At 42.9% G+C, this 20,894-nt stretch overlaps 1 protein-coding gene across 3 annotated transcripts in view; it reads left to right on the top strand.

Moving 5' to 3' along the window:
- The window catches only part of shq1 (SHQ1, H/ACA ribonucleoprotein assembly factor), a 44,067-nt gene extending 23,664 nt beyond the window's left edge, over positions 1-20,403 (top strand). For 2 of the 3 annotated variants that reach the window (XM_054784925.1, XM_054784923.1), the window contains exons 11-12: positions 5,475-5,595; positions 16,009-17,783. In XM_054784925.1, coding sequence (XP_054640900.1) covers positions 5,475-5,595; positions 16,009-16,573 — 686 coding nt within the window. In that variant the 3' untranslated portion in view covers positions 16,574-17,783. Of the gene's footprint in view, positions 1-5,474; positions 5,596-16,008; positions 17,784-18,877; positions 19,080-19,155 lie in introns of those variants that run through there. The other variant, XM_054784926.1, reaches the window with a different exon arrangement.
- The last annotated feature ends 491 nt before the right edge of the window (positions 20,404-20,894 follow it).

The following is a 20,894-nucleotide window of genomic DNA, read 5'->3' as shown; positions in this document are numbered from 1 at the left end:
ATAAACTACACCATACAGCTTGGTGAATATGAATGCATTATACATTATATTCACCCAGCTAAGCAGGACAGTAGCCCGCTTTTATTTCCTGGAGGCGGGGGTGCAGGCAGGGGCTCAAAATGTGGATTAGCCAATAATGGATTGTTGGCTTTAATACCGCAAAGATCACCTTAATCTTTAATCTCTAGTCAGATGGAACAAAAGTGTAAACATACGCTGGCTAAGATTATTCGGTCTATGGTGATGTTAATGCGGGTAAATGACAGCAAATTAAAGGCCTTTTAAACCCCTGATTAACATTTCTGCGCCTCATTAGGTAGGAATGGAGGTTGCTCAGGAAAGGCAGTGGAACAGCAGCTGGTCTCACTTTTACTCTTACCTAGAACGCACGCTCACTGCCATGACAAGCTTTGTTCACACTCAGCCAGTAAATTGCAGTACTGCCTTAAACCCTTTCCTACATTATCATACTTAGCATCTATTTAGCCGCAAATAAATACACAGATAATTAAAATATCGCTTGCATGAGTGGCAGCCTAGGCAGGTTTTCTTTTATTAAAAACAAAAAAATATATAATGTATTATATAATAATAAAAATATATATACAGACCCATTCCAAAAAATTAGAATGTCATGGAAAAGTTGTTTAATTTCCATAATTCCATTCAAAAAGTTCAACTTTCATAGATTATAGATTCAGAGCCCACAATTTAAACGATTTCAAGTGTTTATTTGTTTATTTTTATGTAATTTGGGCTTCCAGCTCATAAAACCCACGAAAACAGGAATTCAAAAAATTAGAATACTGTGAAGAAATCACCATTTACTTCTCAGTTTTTGCAGGAAAAAAAAAGAAAGAAATTAGGATCACATCAAATCAATCAAAATATGGTACTTTCAAAACGATATGTCAATCTTCAATACTTGGTTGGGAATCCCTTTGCCTTAATCACTGCCTCGATGCCACGTGGCATTGAAGCAATCAGCCTGTGGCATTGCCTGGGAGTTATGGAAGCCCAGATTTCCTTGATGCTTGCTGTCAGCTCTTCTTTGTTGTTGGGTCTGGTGCCCCTCATTTTCCTCTTGAGAATACCCCATAGATTCTCAATGGGGTTTAGGTCCGGTGAGTTGGCTGGCCAGTCAAGCACTGTGATGGCATGGGCATCAAACCAGGTTTTGGTGCTTCTGGCGGTATGGGCAGGGGCCAGGTCCTGCTGAAAGATGAAATCTGCATCTCCACACAGCTCCTCAGCAGAAGGAATCATGAAGTCCTCTAAAACATTCTGGTAGACTGTTGCGGTGACCTTGGATTTAAGAAAGCAGAGTTTACCAACACCTGCACCGGACATTGCACCCCAAATCATGACGGACTGTGGATATTTCACACTGGACCTCAGGCAGCTTGGGTTCTGTTCCTCACCCGTCTTCCTCCAAACCCTTGGACCGTGACTCCAAATGAAAGGCACACTTTACTTTCATCAGAAAAGAGGACCTTGGACTACTGGCCAACAGTCCAGTCCTTCTTCTCCTTGGCCCAGTGGAGACGCTTCCTACGTTGGCTCAGGTTCACAAGTGGCTTGACCCGAGGAACCCGACAGTTGTAGCCCATCTCCCGGATGCGTCTGAATGTGGTGGTTTTTGAAGCTGTGACTCCCGCCTCATTCCACTCTTTCTGGATCTCTGCCAGATTCTTGAATCTTCCCTGTTTGATAATCCGCTGAAGCCCACGGTCATCTCTTTTGCTGGTGCATCTTCTCCTGCCACATTTTGCCCTTCCTCTAGACTTTCCATTGATATGCTTGGACACAGCACTCTGTGAACAACCAGCCTCCTTAGCTATGAACTTTTGTGGCTTACCCATCCTATGGAGGGTATCAATGATGGTCTTCTGGCCAGTTGTCATGTCTGCAGTCTTCCCCATATTGAACCCAACTGAGACAATTGAACCAAACTGAAGCAATTTAATGACACCTGGGGAAGCCTGTGCAGGTGATTTGAGTTTAGTAGATGATTAGTGTGTGGCACTCAGTTTAAAACATTCATGCCCTGCAAAATTTGAGCTGATTTCTTCACAGTACTCTAATTTTTTGAATTCCTGTTTTTGTGGGTTTTATGAGCTGGAAGCCCAAATTATGTAAAAATAAACAAATAAATACTTGAAATCGTTTAAATTGTGGGCCCTGAATCTATAATCTATGAAAGTTTAACTCTTTAAATGGAATAATGGAAATTAAACAACTTTTCCATGACATTCTAATTTTTTGGAAAGGGTCTGTATATATATGAAGTATTGGAACCGTGAGGTCACTTCCTTTACAGTGTTACCTAGTTTATTGCGGGGGATAAGTGAAATCCTCGAAGTAGCCAACGCTATTTTTTTACAATTATCATATATATTTTAAGGCTGTAAAACTCATCACCATACACTGTACACATTTTTTTCAGACGGGCATTAACATTTTCTCACATTTTTCTCTTGTTTAAACGCTCTCAAAGTTAAAATTTTGTTTGAATTTTAAAGATCAACCTACTAGGTTGGACACAAGAAATTAAGTGACCCACACGTATTTCACTCCTCTGACCACGCTTCTCCATCCTGCCACCGTTCCGCTGTAGCGTTTGTGTCCTTGTTAAAACATATTACTCCTGTCGTCGTATTTTCGTCCTCCTCTAACTGTAATGGCTGCCTACAGCCGCACCGTCTACCTTCCTTCAACATGTCCAGAAGTCAAACTTTTTGTGCGATGGTTAGCATCTTCCTCTGGCTTTTGGGTGCAGAACATTTCGTCGACATTGTGGGTTTTGTTGGGGAGAAAACTTGCAAACATAGAGCGTTCAGAGTCACACAGTTAGCTTCTTCTTCTACTGTTTATTGGTGGTCGACAAGCAGCTCTCACGGTTAGCTAGTTTGCTATGACCACAACAGGAGACGGCAAGAAGGAGTGATTGACAACGGTCTACAGCCAATCAAGATGCAGAAGACAATGGCGGTGCAGAGAGAAGAGAGACACAGCCACCTCGTGCTAAAGCACAGAACTACAACAGTCAACTTCCTACAATGCAGTTCTTCTTAAAGTGCCAGGCTCGGCCTGTAACAGCAGCGTTCATACACTGTAACCCCCCCCCCCCAAAAAAAAAACATTTAAAAAACGAGTTAATCCCGGTGAAAAAGAAGTACAATCCAGGATGTAAGTGTTTTTTGTTTTTTTTGCTTCACACAATCCTAGATGAGGGCAGAGTTCCCTGCATATGAGCCCATGCTTAAATGAGAACCAAATGTTTGTTTAAGGTTTTCCTCACTGCGAGTGCACTGTTTATTTTTTTTGGGCCGGGAATGTCTTGGACAATGCCGCCCCGCTCTGCAGAGATGGAGAAGGGCATTTTCTCTTTCCCTCAGCAGATTGTTGGTTGTGTTAGAAATCTATTTATATGCATGACTGAAAGGAAGCTTGGTCTGGTAGTTTGACCTCTGAATTGAAGCAAAAATCTGTTAGAATCATATCTGAACGACAGAAGTTTGATGGACAAGTCCTCTAAAATCATTCGTTATTTCAGGTGGTGGAAATGAAAGACTTTTCAACAGAATTTCTCACCTTAGTTTTGTTAGATATTATCACACCTATAGATTCAGTGTAATAGCTCAGTGCATTTTCAGTCTAATAGCTTCTCATAGAAGGCCTTGTTGACACCACTCACATAGCACAACTAGAGTTGCACAACACACAGATTACTAGGGGTGTCACGAGACACTCTGTTCACAAGACGGGACGACACACGAGATTGCGTCTACGGGAAAGAGACGAGATGAGATTTGAACATGACTTTTAAGAAAAGTGCAGTGAAAAAAATCTAAAAAATATATTGCATTTTACTCATTTAATTTCCACTACATTACCTTGCATTGCTCCTCACTAGGCTACACTGTTCTGCATTCTGTGTGTATGCTGGCAGCCCCGTTCTGCAGTAGGACAATGGTCCAAAACACACCAGCAAGTCCACCTCTGAATGGATGAAGACTTTGGAGTGGTCTAGTCCAAGTCCTGACCTGAATCCTATTGAGATGCTGTGGCATGACCTTAACAAGGAAAAGCCTCCAATGTGGCTGAATGACAACAATTCTGCTAAATTCCTCCCCAGCGCTGGAAAAGACTCATTGCAAGTTATGGCAAACGCTTGATTGCAGTTGTTGCTATTGCAGTTACACTAAGTCCCCAACTAACAAACACAATTGGTTCCAGACGACCGTTCTTATGTTGAATTGTTCTTAAGTAGGGGAAAAGGTAATATTAGCAATGATATAGGTACTACATGTACGTGTATACATATACAGTATATGTGTATGTATGTAAATATGAGTTTGGATGCAGTAGTAATATTAAACCAGGATAATTAATGAAAAAACAATAATAAAAATGATATAATAATACGTAATGATAAATGTTATTTACCTTTGAAGAGGAGTGGTCGAGCATACGTCGTTGTGGTGGAGTTGGAGGAGGAGTTATTGAAAAAAAGGACAAATGGTCGTCGTTAGACTCTTCTAAAAGAGGTAGTGTTCTGTGTTTGGTGTAGAATTAAGCAGGCCTATTAACTCGTCATAAACTTTAATCACACGCTCTGTCTGGGTTGTATCATACAACTCTTAGCCTTCCTCTCTCCTCTTCCTCGTCTTCCTGTATCTGTTGGTCTCATTAGCAGTGTCACAGTGCCCTCTGCTGGTCAAGCATGTAGCAGTATAAATATGGACTTACAAGGCAAAACAAAATGAATGAAATGATAGACCAGTCGGCTTTTGTTCGTATCTCTGAATGTTCTCATGTCGGATGTTCGTTAGTAGGGGACTTAGTGTATTAGGTTTAGGGGGCAATCACTTTTCCACACAGGGCCATGTAGGTGTGGATTTTTTTCTCGTTAATAATAAAAAGTTTCATTTAGAAACTGCATTTTGTGTTGATTTGTGTTGTCATTGACTAATATTTACATGTGTTGGATGATCTGAAACAGTGAAGTGTGACAAGCATGCAAAAAAAATAAGAAATCAGGAAGGGGGTAAACACTTTTTCGCACCACTGCGTGTTGCTCTTATCTTCTAATACAATTTGAAAACCTTTTAAAATAGTGTGATTGTCGACTACTTCGCCGATAGCAACATGGCCCAAAGAACCAGGAAGTAAGGCTAAAGAGAAGCTATATCCTTTACTGCTGCAATTAAAATGACAGATTGGATTCCAAAAGCTCTTTGCTTTTGTCTTTTCTTCTTTACACGTCTTTTTCCTCACATATAATCAATTTGTTGACCAAAACTTGTCAAATGGCATGTATTAAATGACTCACTGGATTAATGGGATTTTGCTGTGATGCTGCTCTCTTGTCTTTGACGTATACAAGACAGGCTAAAGGCCTGTTGATCTGTGTTGTCAGCAGCTGGAGTGTGCTGTCACGAATAACGATGTTCCTATTTGCATGTCTATAGGGAAAGCCTGCGTCCTCAAATGCCTGCTTGATATTCACAAAGTCTTCAGACAGAACGACCCAGCGTACATACTCAACGATCTGTACACTACAGACTATTGCATCTGGATCCAGAGGATCAAGTAAGTTCGCAGTCACTCAGTCAACACACACACACACACACACACACACACACACACCCCCGAGATCTTCATCTTCCGAGAATTACCTTGGGCGCCAAGGGAAGTGTCTCTCAGTTCTTGTCAAGCATTAACACTCTATAGGAGATAAGACAATCCACTCGTGAGATTAAGGCCAATTGAATGCCAAACCAGCCAGTCTCACGTGACGTAGTACCATCAGTGAATCTTAATGGAGGAAGATGCTTTAGGCGATGCACTCTGTTCAATACTTTTGAGTATGTCCACATGTGCCTCATATCCTCCAGTGCTGTAACCTTCTTCAAGCACCACTGGCCAAAAACTACAAAATCAACACTTTCTCCCTGAAGGATATGGATTTCCACATTTTTTCAAACTGCGTACGCATTTCACATTTGAGCCTACGAGCGCATTATTCAGTAATGAGCACAGTTTTACTTTTGGTCGGAGTTCAGCCAAGTGGTGTGCTTGTCTGTAAAAAAAGAAAAAACTGTTGAAAAATGTGTGTGTAATGTAGGCTTAATGCCCAGAAGCAGACACTAAAATGAGGTCTGCTAGGTTTGTAGCGGTCGCCCCCCCCCCCCCCCCCCCCCCCACCCCCCCTTCACATTTTCATCTGGAATTCTACTCTTACAAGTCAGTGGATCGGTTCATTGGTGATAGGATTCCTTTCTCCCCAAGATGGAAGAGCATCAAAAAGACAGCAGAACGTTTTAAAAGTGTTGCATCTTATTCTGTCAGCTCGCTGAAAAAGCGTATCTGTCTCTTAGCTCAGGGGAACCAGAGGAACATTCAGTCACTCGCTGCTCCTCCTCCACTCTTCTCTGCTGCTTGAAAGACAAAACAAATGTCAGCTTGACCTTACACGCTGAGTCTTACTACACCTAGCATTGATCATGAGATAAGCACATGTTCTTGTAGCATTGACCTGTGGTTCAGTTGTCCTGCGACTATCCGTCATATGTGCAGCAGAAACAGTGGTTACACCATTTTCTACTAAAAATGACTCGCTTCAGCATGCCGTGGGCATGCTGTACATTCTCTATATAAAGTTTGAGACCCAAAGTGGTAATTTCTATGAAAAATAAGTCTATGTCAACATGTGCTGTCATATTCATTATCGCTAGCAAAAGCCCATTTGTGGTTAAGTCAAAATGGAACTGACAGTTACCTTCAAAGATTTGTCATCGGAACTACGGCCATTTCCTTAGACTTCTTTCGTAGACTTCTCAGCTGTTCTTTCATCCCCCTTTCCGTAACTGCAAATTCTGTAATTCTGTAACAAAAACACCCATTTTAAAATGCATTTTAAAAATTGTTAGCCACCAGAAGAAAGATTTGCACATGTTCTAGGTATGTGAATCTTAGAGCATCTCACGAGTCAATTTGATTCAGAGTAGAGTCGTCCCTCGCAATATCGCGTTTCGATTATCACTCCCTTGCTATATCGCAGGTTTTCAGAAATTAATTGTCATTAATTAATTAATGACACCTTAACACTGCATGAAGTCATGAAGTCAGCCGTGGCATGTCTGACATAAAGAGTGGGGAAAAAAAAGTTCTCCAATTCCGTGTGGAAGTGGTAAGTTTTTTTGGCTTCTTACGTTTTAGAAGAAGTAAATTCGAGGCTGACTGGTTAGCTTGCTAGCTAGCGGCCATCTCGAGTCCCTGCATCATAGGAGTTGCAAGAAACCACTGAAAAAGCTGTTATGCGCAGATCTGGCTTGAAAAATGTCTTTTTAAATACCGATTTCTAAACATTTTTAATGCAAATGTTGACGTGAGTCAGCCAATACGAGGGAAGCCTCTTTCAAATTTTATTACAGTAAATTATCGTTAAAGTGAAACACTACACATTTTAAACACAAAATGAAACGCATAAAATCAATACTGACTCCAGAGAGAAGACGACGACAATGCGGTTTGATGTGAGTGTGAGTGATGGTCGCAACATGCTTTTATCGTCCAGCGGCAAATATCCGGTCTCATACAAGTACTGTATTTTCCAGCCTGGAGTATAAGTCGCATGAGTCGAAAAATGCATCATTAAGAGGGAAAAAATGTATAAATGGCACTGGGCAACAAGTTGCATTTATTTAAAAATATATTTCATACAATTCTAGACCAAGAAAAGACATTTAATCTGGAAAGGCAGCTAACAACTTTCAACTAAACAATAGCACACAGAACAACAGTCTGAACTGGTGTCGGCTATGTTATTGTCACATATTAACAGTTATTCAGCTACACAACAGCATGAAGAACATACCTGGGAGGCTGTATAGGCTAAATTAACATAACAAGCCAGCGAGTCCAACGAGCAAGTTACCCATAAGCAAGTTCACCAAGTTCCCGATCTCATCCCACATGACTGAATCCTTTTAACCTTAATCCACAATGACGGAACAACACACCTTGGAGAGACTATGTCTCTCAACTGGCTTGGGAACGCCTCGGGATCTGCCAGGAGGATCTGGATGAAGTAGCCGGGGAGAGAGAAGTCTGGGCTTCCCTGGTTAGACAGCTGCCCCCGTCATTCGACCATGGATAAGTGGAAGAAGATGGATGAATGGAAAATAAATGTATGTATGTGTGTGTGTATCTGTTGACGTGGACTGGTGCCGGGCCGCAACCCGATGGTTGGGGACCACTGGTTTACAGGTTGTTACTGTCGCTACTGCATATTTATGATTGACACAAATATTTTAACAGTTTTTGTCAGCTGGGAAGTTTGTAACAGTTGCAGGCACTTTTACAGCATTTGCTGTAAAATGCAGTTTGTTTGCAGCCCTTTTGTGCAGCTTGACAGGTTTGATGACATATTGCACAAGCCATTGTTTTCTTCTCTGCGAGATATTCCCCCGTGCGGGATTTGTCATGTTTCTGCTAAGTAAGTCATCTTTTTGGAGTGCAGCGCAAAGATGAGATGTAATCTTATACCCTCGTTGCCATCCGTGTATCTTGTCAGTCCTGGCAGTCGAGGCAAAACGCGATCAGTTGCGAATGATGGGGCACAGCGATCAGTGGTTATTTGCAGGCCTGAGGGGAGTTGATTTATTTAATCTTCCTCTTCGTCCCACATGCATTTCTTCTCATAAAGCCCCCGTGACCACAGGGACATCAGTCTCAGATTTACAACCTCGTAAAGACTTCAGTGTGATTTAAGCCAAAGGGCAGGCACTCCCTCTTACTGTCACACACTTACGCACGCAGACAAAACAAAGATGCAGCACCGCGTGTTTCTAGAGTGCGCACTTAAAGCAAATTGCTGTTCATAGAATGTACATATTGTGAAACTTTTGAAGCCCTTGTATGTAGCATAAATATTAGAATGCACCATGTGTATTGCTTTTGTTTCCCAAAGCTCTGCAGGGCCTCCCAGCACACACTCACAAAAACCAGGCAGCAGACAGTCAGTCTGTCAGTTAGATGAGGCACATGAGGTAATATGCATGTTTAAATGGTTTTAACAGGAAACACCAATGTTGTGTTTCTCTTCCTCTGTTTTTGTTATGAAGAGAGACTGGTAAACAGGACACTTAAGCATTGGAAAATGGTCAAGAATTGGCTTTGAGAAAGTTACGCACCATCATGGCAAGAATGAATAGAAAGTGTGAAGTGAGCGGACCAAAGAAAAAAAAAACAGTAAAGCATTGGAGAACATCCTTTTTGTTTTGTTTTTTTCCACCTCAGCTTCCTCAAACTCGCACATCATTGCAATCATGCCAAAAAAAACATAAAAGACGTACAGATATGTCTTTGGGAGCGAGTGTTCGGGTTTTAAAAAAACGTATAAATATGTCTTTGGTATTGATAGTTAATCGCAGACAAGTTTTTATCTAATAAAATATCATTTTTAAGTTTTTAATACACCTATCAACATAAAACTGGATAATGTGTGTACGTTTTTGTTCATTAAACATTGTGTTTTTTTTTTAAATAGCTCAACAAAAAATGTACTTCCAATGTATAAAAAAACCCAAACACGGTGTACAGCAAGTGGACATCAGTAAGGTAAACTGTCCATCACTCACATATCATCCACTTCAAGCAAATGCAATTGCAACTAACGTTACAAATAGAAGGTTTGCAAAAACAACCAACAACTAAGTGAAATAAAAACAGGACGTTCGAAAAAGAAATACAGTATTTACAACATCCAAAAAAGTGCTCAAGAACAGTCAGTGGTTTACAGAACCAGAACTGCGGCCATATACTGTCGTGCAGTCACGCTATAGCTTATACTTGACTTCCAAACGCTTATTTACCTCATGTTTACCTCAGCACCGGAGGGGAGCCGAGAAGCCCAGCGGCTTCGAACAAAGACACAGGATCTCCAAGCTAACACTGATAAGTAGTACAGATTTCCTCTCTGCTTGGTGCCACTTGAGCATTTTAGTCTTTAATAAGGACTTACTCACTGTTTGCATAATTACTCACTCCATTTATTTCAATCCATGTTATTGCATAATTTGAGTAGTCTTAGCCGTAGTCGCTCAAATACCCCGCACGCAATCTTCTTTTGTTTTTCCATCAGAAACCCAAAACAACAAATTATGTGGAGTAAACTTTTTTTTTTTTCCCCACATCAATTATCGTGGCTAATTGGTTCCAGACCCAACTGTGATAAGTGAATTCCTGCAAAGTAGGATTCCTTATAAATAGAAAATAGAAAAACAGTTTACGACCTTTTAAGTATGGTTTGTAACATCATCATAGAGTCCTCTAGATATGAAATAACACCCCAACAGTCACTTTTACACTCATGTCACCCAATATTAGGGATTATTGTGACTGTTTGAGATAATTCAAACCTGCAATAAAAGCCTGTTGGTCCAGCACTCAAGTCTGGTGCTTGTGTGTCTCGCCAAACATTACAGTAACATTACTGACATATAGTAACCTGTGTAGAATACTACAGTACATATTAGGGTTGATGGAGAAATAGCTTTTTGTGAAAAAATGCATTTCAAGCATAACTTTCACTTTGACACATATTTTTTGCTTTTGTGACAGCTCAAATATCTAAACAACTGTACCAACATAACACAAAAAAGGGGTTGTTTTACATCAAAATAACAATTGATTTACAAATATAACACCATGAACTATTTACAATTTTAACATTTGTGTGCCTCTGCATGCGGTATAATGTCCCTACGGTGTGTAACCTTCTGCACACTACACTCCTCTACCGAGGAAAAGGCTTCTTGAGACGTCATCTGTACTTCTGTGAAGAATGTGTCGGACGTTTCGCTCCTCATCCGAAGAGCTTCGTCAGCGAACTAATAAGTGCTGGTAGCCTAGGCCTTAAATACAGTAAGAGTGGGCGGAATTGGTGTGCCAACACCCTCCTCCTATTGGTTCGTTACACTAAGCCTGGGCGGAGTAGTGGTATAATCCTATCCTGTTATTAACACCTCCGATAAAAGGGAAGTGTCGCTCCCTGAATAGGGTATGAACGACTCTGATACTGGCTTGTTAGCATCTATTGTTCTGGCTCGGCCCTGCCTTCACCTCATTTGCAAGACTAAGAGCTGTGGGTTTTGGTCTCAGTAACCTGCTGAACACAGGGTCCAAATTAAACCTCAAACCACCATTCCGATTCAATGATGGGTTCTGTTGTTTGACAAAAATAGCTTCCTTTACTCCTCTTTCAAACCATCTGTTTTCTTTGGCCAAAATCTTTACCTCGCTGTCCTGAAAAGAGTGATTGGTAGCTTTCAGGTGTAGATGTACTGCTGATTGAGGACCACTAGCATTGTCCCTGCGATGTTGATAAAGCCTTTTTTGGAGCATTTGCTTAGTTTCCCCAATGTAGTGCTCTTTGCATTCCTCATCTTTACAGTGGATGGAATAGACCACATTGCTCTGTTTCTGGTTTGGAGCCTTGTCTTTAGGATGCACTAATTTTTGTCTCAGGGTATTTACTGGTTTGAAATAGGTAGGAATTTTCTCAATCAGCAGTACATCTACACCTGAAAGCTACCAATCACTCTTTTCAGGACAGCGAGGTAAAGATTTTGGCCAAAGAAAACAGATGGTTTGAAAGAGGAGTAAAGGAAGCTATTTTTGTCAAACAACAGAACCCATCATTGAATCGGAATGGTGGTTTGAGGTTTAATTTGGACCCTGTGTTCAGCAGGTTACTGAGACCAAAACCCACAGCTCTTAGTCTTGCAAATGAGGTGAAGGCAGGGCCGAGCCAGAACAATAGATGCTAACAAGCCAGTATCAGAGTCGTTCATACCCTATTCAGGGAGCGACACTTCCCTTTTATCGGAGGTGTTAATAACAGGATAGGATTATACCACTGCTCCGCCCAGACTTAGTGTAACGAACCAATAGGAGGAGGGTGTTGGCACACCAATTCCGCCCACTCTTACTGTATTTAAGGCCTAGGCTACCAGCACTTATTAGTTCGCTGACGAAGCTCTTCGGATGAGGAGCGAAACGTCCGACACATTCTTCACAGAAGTACAGATGACGTCTCAAGAAGCCTTTTCCTCGATGGACAACTCCTGTACGACTGAGAGCCTACACAGATACACTCCTCTACGTTCTCTCACTTCCTCCTCCTTGTCATGTGTGATTTGTCCGTTAACACTATCCCTGCCGAGCTCTTATCAAAAGCACTTCTGCCCCCTTGTGGCCGTTTTTAGTGCTCTGAAATGTTAATGCATTAGTACAGAGTTGCATCATTGCCTCTTTTGGCAGTATACGAAAACTGGGGTAAAATTGTGCTGGAAAATTTTCCATAAAAAGGCGCATGAAAGACCAAGGCATACTACACTATATCTAAAACACTGCGTCATTGGATGTTAAATAGCTGTGCAACGATTCCTGGAATAACTCAAGTACCTAGATTACGAAAAATAATTATTCTATGCCTCTAGGAATCGCTTACATCACCCACGCAGAGGACGAAGAAGGAAGAAGATGGCGCGGGTAGGTTGAAGAGGTGAGAGTGCGACAAGGCAACGAAAGGAATGAAGGGAAACAAAGAATAAAGTTGCAATTTTGTCACCAAACAAAATATAAAAAACAGACAGAAAATGTGGCTAAACAGCAAGTTGAAGACCGTGAGGCGTATCCGTTGGGACGCAGCATTTACGTACAACAGTAAGATCCGAGACGCGGTTAAATTAACGTAGCGCAAATCGGTGAGATTAAGGTTAATGTGCCTTACTAACGTAACGTTTGCCGTGTGGGGGGCTCGTTTCGCTTCATTATGACTACTGTCGGAATGGCACTTTATTGCAATGGTAACGTGACCTCACACAGGGTTTATTTCATCTGCAAAACACAGCGCTGTGATGGGAAATAAAAACATTTTAGCTCACTAAACAGTAGCTGCTCAGTGTTGCCAACTTGCCGATTTTACCGCTAGATCTGGCGACATTCCAACCCCCCTTCACGACATATTTTCTCAAAAGCGACCAATCTAGCGACTTTTTCTGGCATCGTTGGGGACCTTTCTGATATGGTGAAAGCATGTATTGTTCTGCGTGTTTGTGTTCTCACTGAGCAGCGGCGGGTGCTGTTGACAGGTCCGCCCCACCCCAAAGGCAGTCACAAGCCATGATGTGATGCTCGAAATATGAAATATGCTGACTCGAAGAGTGTCCTCCTCACAAGTCATTTAATGTGAGCCATAGAATAAACACAGCAAAATCTGTTATTTGCTGTTCAGTTGCGCTCATTTAATCGCCAGCGAGTGATGGCTGAGATCAAATATTAGTTATTTTATTTTGATGAAGTGATGGACAATTTATATTAACAACCCAACATATTTGTAGTTCTAAATGTAATTAAGGTGTTTCTAATCACATTTTTTGTCTCTCCTACGAGGTTATGCTTATTTTCTACAGCATTTTACAACATATATGCAAATTCATCTTGGATGTAATGTTGTGACTTCTAGGACAGCCAATCGATTGGCGACAGTGGCTGCTCATCTCTAGCAGACGATACTGTGTAATGGAACAAGGAAGTGTGTGTCTCACTCACTTGGTTGAGAGCAATGTGTTCCACTCGGGGTGTCTTCATTTTACTTTGAACAATGCACAAACTCCACATCTCATAAAGAATATTTGTCTTGTTTGTAGTCAGCCTGTCTAAGGTTAGGATTTATGAATGCTCAGCCGTCAACAATAACGTAATATTTCAGTTAGTCTTAGAAATGTATTATTATTTTTGCCCTTTTCCAGTAAATAGTAAATAGCGCCATCATGTAGTCAAGAAAATAGTTTGTTCCTATGTACCATGTGAATGGAAGAAATAAAACACTTGATTATCTAAAAAATCCATTATTTAGCCACTTTAAGCAAAAAATGTTTTTTCCGATCACTCGATTAATCAAAAAAACATTTCAGCCGAATGCTCGATTACTAAAATATTGTACTGCTGCAGCCCTAATGTTTAACGAAGTTGAGTGTGCTGTGGTCAGTAACGATTGAATGTGCCTTTTTGGAATCCAGCTAATGTCCCTGTCAAGCTTAGAATTTGGCCGTGATCCACGTGGCCGCCGTGTTCGTTGAGGTTTCTTGTCAGTTGGCCGCCATTCTTCTAACGAGGCTTGAAGCACAACTATAAAAAAGGAATCCACTGTGCACGCGACACACACGTCTGCATGGTGCTGCTAAGAATATGAGAGACATTTATGGCATTGCTGTACATGAGTTACGCATGGTTTGGGTGCTGTAAATGGCCACGCAAGTCATTCTCGTTAGTAACCTTTTCCCTCCATAGTTCAAATCTGTGTCAGACCTCTCCAATAGTGAGTTTGCACAGTCCCTTTTTTCTGTGCAGAAAACGGGCTTTCAGAAAGAGGACTTGTGTTTTCCCCTCATAGATGGAGAATCCAGTGGACTTCCAGTCAATCTGACCGTTCCCGTTTTCAGTCAGAGTTGTGGCTTTTATTTCCCAGGGAGTGAAAGATGCATTTATTGGTTTCGCTCCGGAAATGTGGTGCTCAAATGACATGGATTCATACGTCTGAAGACGCGCTTTATCTGACTGACATGCACAATGTGATTTCTTTCAATGGGCGCAGTAACGATGAAAGGAATGTTGCACTGCCCCCCACCCCCACCCCCGCCACACACACACACCCTCTCGACCCGTTTTCATTTAAACACTTTGGCAGATGGAGGCGTCTTTGTCTTCCTAGAAGTTTTCCAAGCTGGAAAGAGCCAGCCCTTCTCAGTTTAATGACGGGCTCGTCACAACAGCGGCGTAGTAATGATTGGATTGTGGATAACGTTATCCCTCCCCCTCTTGGACAGGGCCTTTGTATTCACCACAGGCCAAGCTTCTCCCACCGCAGAGCAAGGGAGGGGAGGGAAAACAAGCTTGCCCCTCCAATGCTAACTCAATAATGACTTCCCACGGGGGTAAGAGAATACAGCCGTGTTTGAAGTGGCTGTTCTGCTGCAGCCTCTCTTGCCGGAGTCGCACTGTTGGATTCTCCCAACAAGCCTCATTCAGACTTGATGCAACCTTCATCAAACAAGGCTGCTCCATCCTTTCTGCTTGGACTTTATCAGCCTTTTTCAGTTAGTCAAGTCTTTTCTTTACTTCTTTTTTGGACTCCCACACAAAAGAGCTGAATGCACCATTTGTCAGCACGCTGACAACCATCGACTCGTACCAAATTGCAGGACTTCATTTTACTGCTTCCACATCAAGTAAAACCGACTAGTTTCAAGTAAAACATACTTAACACTGTACTTATACGCCGTATACAAAGTATTTATCTACTTTGCTTAAATATGTTCTCTATAGTTTCTTATTATGTTCTACGTTGTTTGTTTTTTGAAAGCGAACGCTGCCGTCCTTGAAAGGGGGCGTTTCCAGAAGTGACGTTGGCAAAGGCGCGGCGCTCAGCTTAAGCAGAGTAAACAACCGAGACAGATGATGTTTACAGTGATTGTAGCAAAGATTTGAGCCAGGTGTCAGTAGTTTTGGAGGAGGAAGGAACATGTGGGGATGGAATAGAGCGGTGGCACAACAAGGGATTAAGCTGCATTTATTGAACCACGATGAAACCAGCGTGTCTGATGCGGAGGTGTCCAATGACCAAGACACGCACGGCTTCTAGCATGAAATGGTAAGTGGAAATGACCTCGGGGTTGCTTATCCTTCAATTACTGTTTTAAATCGCCTTCTTTGTGAGCGCCTTCGGAGCCTTTTTCAATGTGTATTTCGTCACAATCATTCTATTCAAGCAAATCATTCTTATGCTTTGTCAGCCTCTGCCAATTGTCATCAATGAATGATATTGGGATTGCAAGGAATAGGATTGTGTTCATGGGCGGTAACGTTCGTATGGCCAGGCTGTGTCTTCCAGCACATCAGGCCACGGGGATAGTAAAGTATCCGTGTGTCTCACAGGTCCCAAAAGTTGCCAGCCTTGGCCGCTACTCTACAAAAAGCCTCCTTAGAGAAAAAAGACTTGGATCTGGAGATTGAAGAGCTGGAAGAGGCGGCCACAATGGTGGTTGGGGACGAGGAGGACGGAGCCTCCGAGAGTGCTTCAGGGAGTGACAGCAGCTCTTGTGAAGAAGACAAGTCTGAAACCACGAAAGGAGGGGGAGGAGAGTCATCTCAGGACAGCCTTCTCCAGCCCCAACACACTTCCCCCGCCCTCGCCATCCCGCAGGAGCACGCAGTCACGCTCCTGTCAGCGGACGGCCGAATCGACGTCCTCCCACGAGCCTCCCGCGGCGCCAGACCGCTGATCCAGGAGCTGGGGGAGCTGAGAATCGCTCAAGACGTCTGCAGCAGTCCTGAAGCGGAGACGAAATGTTTGCGGCCAAGCGGCGCGGCAGCGAAGGCGAGCGCAGCAACAGAAGGTAGCAGCAGTGGGTCTTTATTGTTAGAGCCCAGTCGAAGGAGAAAGCCTCTGCTCGTCATTGAAACGCAGGATGATCTTCACACGGCGGACTTGATCTCATGATGTGCTTGTAGAAAGCTGCCATGAAATGTAACCTTGAGGGAAGTCATCAATTACCTTTCATGAAGCTTCTTGTAGCTGCATTGGATTTATAGTACAGGCCTTCTTCATGAATGTTTCATACGTCATGTTTAGTTCCCTTGCATCAAAGTGAGTGTTTTCCAGCTCATTACTAAGACTAGCAGGGACAAGTGCTTTTCCTGCCATGTTTATTTCACTGCTTGGTGTAGAAACACTGCCAGGGTCTTGGGATGCCTCCCGCTTTACTTTATCACTTGTTGCCAGTTATGCATTCAAAAGTCCTTTGTTTCGTTTCTAAGCAAATGCAACCCTTTGCTTCCATGTGTTCACTTGATTTCTTTTAAACGCTGGCTTGTTGAGAAAGCAGAGTGCTTCCTCTTTTAAATCTATGACTTCTTGTCTTGTAAATTTACGAGAATAAAAGTCGTAAATGTAAGAGAATAAAGTTGCAATATTATGTGAATTTAGGAGTTATTTGCAAGAATAGAGGGGGGGCTAATGTGACCTTTGGCCTTGGGCAAAGGTACTATGGCGGCCTTATTCTCGTAAATAAGTAAGTCGTAAATTTACGACTTTAACTTGCAAATTTACGACTCATTTGCGAGAATAAAGTTGTAAATTTATGAGAAAAAAGTCATCAGTTTATTAGAATAAAGTTGCAATATTTCTTAGATTTACAACTTATTTCAGAGAATAAAGGGGGGGACTAATGTGACCTTTGGCCTTGGGCAAAGCTCACATTGCAACTTTATTCTCGTAAATTTACGACTCCTAATTTACAAGAAAAAGTAGTAAATGTACGACATTTATGAGAATAAAGTCGCAATGTTAGGTAAATTTACAACTTATTTCCGAGAATAAAGGGGGGCTTATGACCTTTGGCCTTGGGCAAAGGTCATAATGCGACTTTACTTTTTTTCTCAAAGTTACAACTTTATTCTCCTAATTTATGACGTAAATTTACGATTTATTTACGAGAATAAAGTTGTAAATTTACGGGGAAAAAGTGGTACATTTAGGAGAATAAAGTTGCGATATTATGTAAATGTGAATAAAGTCGTAAATGTATGATTGATTTCATGTCAGATTATTTACTTATTTTTTCCAGTGTGGCCCAAATACTCCGTCATATCCTCGTACTGAGTACCCTACCCTGTATTGACATAAAAAAAACCTCCAAAGGAGTCTGTGCCTCACTAGCGATGAACCTCACCGCACGTGACGGATGTTTCCCAAAGCAAAATGTGCTTTACGATAAAGCAGCACCTCGGAGAAACCAATCTTTTGCAAATGTAAGAAGAGCTCCCTTCCCTGCCGAGAGATTGACTGGAGTAGAAAAGCGTGGCGGCACTAAGCGTGCAGGAGTGATTGATTCATCCGGCATGAATGGAGGAGCTCGGTCGACACGGCTCAATATCGTCGGCTTTGTGTGCAGAGAGAAAACAAACATGGAAGCGCATGTCAGCCAGATAGATGGGTCGGGGCTGCTGCATGGGAGCTGTTTGCTTGAGCGATAAGAGCGCCCGAGTGCAGAGACAAACTGACATGGGAGCAATGCGGCCGGCACACGCATACGCTTGAAAGAAACTCCTGATGCCGAAAGTGTACAGTAGAGTTTAATGAAGTCAGCAGAGATGAGTTCCCGAGAAGCATTGTGGATGTCGACGCTCGTGACCTCGCAAGTTGTGACACCCCCCCGTGCGGCACCTCCCCAGGGAGCAGGCAGCATCACTGCTGTGGCTCAGATGAGTTATGCAGTGAAAGTCAGCCCGTTTAAAAGCCGCTTCGTTCAGAGGACAGCGCTTCGCTCTCCCGACGAGGGTTTCACATTGATGAAGTGACACCAGCGCGCATTGTCGTTTTTCATCTTAAAAGCAGCCTCCTCCTCCTCTAGATCCTGACGATACAATCTGCAGCCGGGCGTCACATTTCATTGGGTTTCCTCTGCAGTTAATAGCCCTCCCGTTTCTCGGATGTCTGCGGTTTGAAGTAAGTAGCAGATAAATTCTAAGAGACACTAATGAATACGATGTCTTCTGTTACGTCTTGGATTGGCGTTCATCAATCAGCTGTTTACTTGTGTGCTGAATGTGTCCACGTATTGTAAGTACATCATCACAACCACCCATGCAGTGGATCTGGACGGGCAGTAGATGGCCAAGGTAAGATCTCCAAGATCACCCACGGATGCCAGGAAAAACCTCAAATAATGGATGCACCCAATAAAAAGCTCTTAAAATCGCTATTGTTGATCGTCCATCCAACCTTCCTCTTCCACTTACTCAGGTCGGCTTGCAGCCAAAGACGAGAAGCCCAGACGTCCCTCTCGCCGGCTGCTTCGTCCGGCTCCTCTGGGTTGAACCTGAGGCGTTCCCAGGCTACTTGTGAGACAGGCGTCCTAACCAGAAACCCGAGCCACCTCATCTGGCTCCTCTCAATGCAGAAGAGCCCAGCCACCCTAAGGAGGAAACTCATTTCGGCCACACAGGTATTAGGTGCATTTTAAATCCTGTTTTACACATTCAGGTCAGGACTTTTACTTTTGAGTTTTTGTTTTTCTTCAGCCATTCAGAGGTGGACTTGCTGGTGTGTTTTGGATCATTGTCCTGCTGCAGAACCCAAGTTGCTTTCAGCTTGAGGTCACCAACAGATGGCCGGACATTCTCCTTCAGTAGAATTCATGCTTCCATTTATCACAGCAAGTCTTCCAGGTCCTGAAGCAGCAAAACAGCCCCAGACCATCACACTACCACCACCACATTTTACTGTTGCTATGATGTTCTTTTTCTGAAATGCGGTGTTACTTTTATGCCAGATGTAATGGGACACACACTTTCTAAAAAATGCAATTTTTGTCTCGTCAGACCAAAGTATTTTCCCAAAGGTCTTGGGGATCATCAAGATGTTTTCTGGCAAAATGGAGACGAGCCTTAATGTTGTTTTTGTTCAGCAGTGGTTTTGGTCTTGGAACTCTGCCATGCAGGCCGTTTTGGCCCAGTGTCTTTCTTATGGTGGAGTCATGAACACTGACCTTAACTGAGGCAAGTGAGACCTGCAGTTCTTTGGATGTTGTTGTGGGGTCTTTTGTGACCTCTCAGATGAGTCGTCGCTGCGCTCCTGGGAAGGTTCACCACTGTTCCATCTTTTCGCCATTTGTGGATAATGGCTCTCACTGTGGTTTGCTGGAGTGCCAAAGCTTTACAAATGGCTTTATAACCTTTTTTCCAGACTGATAGATCTCAGTTACTTTCTTTCTCGCTTGTTCCTGAATTTCTTTACGTCTCGGCTTGATGTCTGGCTTTTCAGGATCTTTTGGTCTACTTCACTCTGCCAAGCAGGTCTTATGTAAGTGATTTCTTGATTGAGAACAGGTGTGGCAGCAATCAGGCCTGGGTGTGGCTCCATAAATTCAACTGAGGTGTGATAAACCACAGTTATGTTTTAATGGGGGGCGGAGCCATGTAGGTTTGGATTTGTTTCTCCTTTAATAATAAAAATGTTCATTTAAAAACTCCATTTTGTGTGTAATATTTAAATGATGATGATCTGAAACATTGAAGTGTGACCGAAATAAGAAATGAGGACACACAAACACCACTTGTGTATGAAACACGAGTGCTAGCTTGTGACCTTGACTTGTCTCGCTCCACGGTAAATAGAAGTGTATTCTTTAACGCACGCATTTTATTTGATGTGGGCAATGCAGCAGCAAGGACGGTGTGGTCAGCCTCAGGTTGATTGGAATAGAAAAGTCAATCTCCTCTCCCGTTCCTGAGAGGCAAAGTGATTCTGGTGCTTGAAAAGATGAATAGCCCTCAAGAAGAAATGAATCAGGTGCTCTCCGGGGCCTGACTCTCCCCGTGGGTGTGCATGTTTTTTTTTGTGCACGCTCCCCCTCACACGGCTGTGTGGCCCGGTGCTGCTTGGCGCTCCCGTTTGGGGCAGTGGGACCATGTCATGTGGCTCCAGGCCGGGCAGCCAAGAGACAAGTGAGGCGCAGGTGGCTCTTTCCCTTCAGCTCTTCACCCCGGACGTGACTCAGATGATCAGCGCATTATTCCAGCTGACTACCTTTAGGATCTTTCCTCCAGCATGTGTGAGCATGAGTGAGTGGCTGCTTGTTGGCACGGCCGCCATCCACTTGTCTGCTTCGCTGGCTCCCTCTAATTGGTGAGAGCAATGCCTGTTAAACCACCGCATAACTCTCAGCGGACGCGCGTTATCAGGCAGCCTAATGTAGCAAATTGCCTCTGCTCTAGCCGTGCACGTGTGCGTGTGAAAGCTTGAAACCCTTGACCTGCTG

The sequence above is a fragment of the Dunckerocampus dactyliophorus genome, chromosome 8, assembly GCF_027744805.1.
Source record: "Dunckerocampus dactyliophorus isolate RoL2022-P2 chromosome 8, RoL_Ddac_1.1, whole genome shotgun sequence".
Classification (NCBI taxonomy): Eukaryota; Metazoa; Chordata; class Actinopteri; order Syngnathiformes; family Syngnathidae; genus Dunckerocampus; species Dunckerocampus dactyliophorus.
Note: the sequence above shows the minus strand (reverse complement) of the source record. Positions and strands in the feature narration are given on the sequence as shown.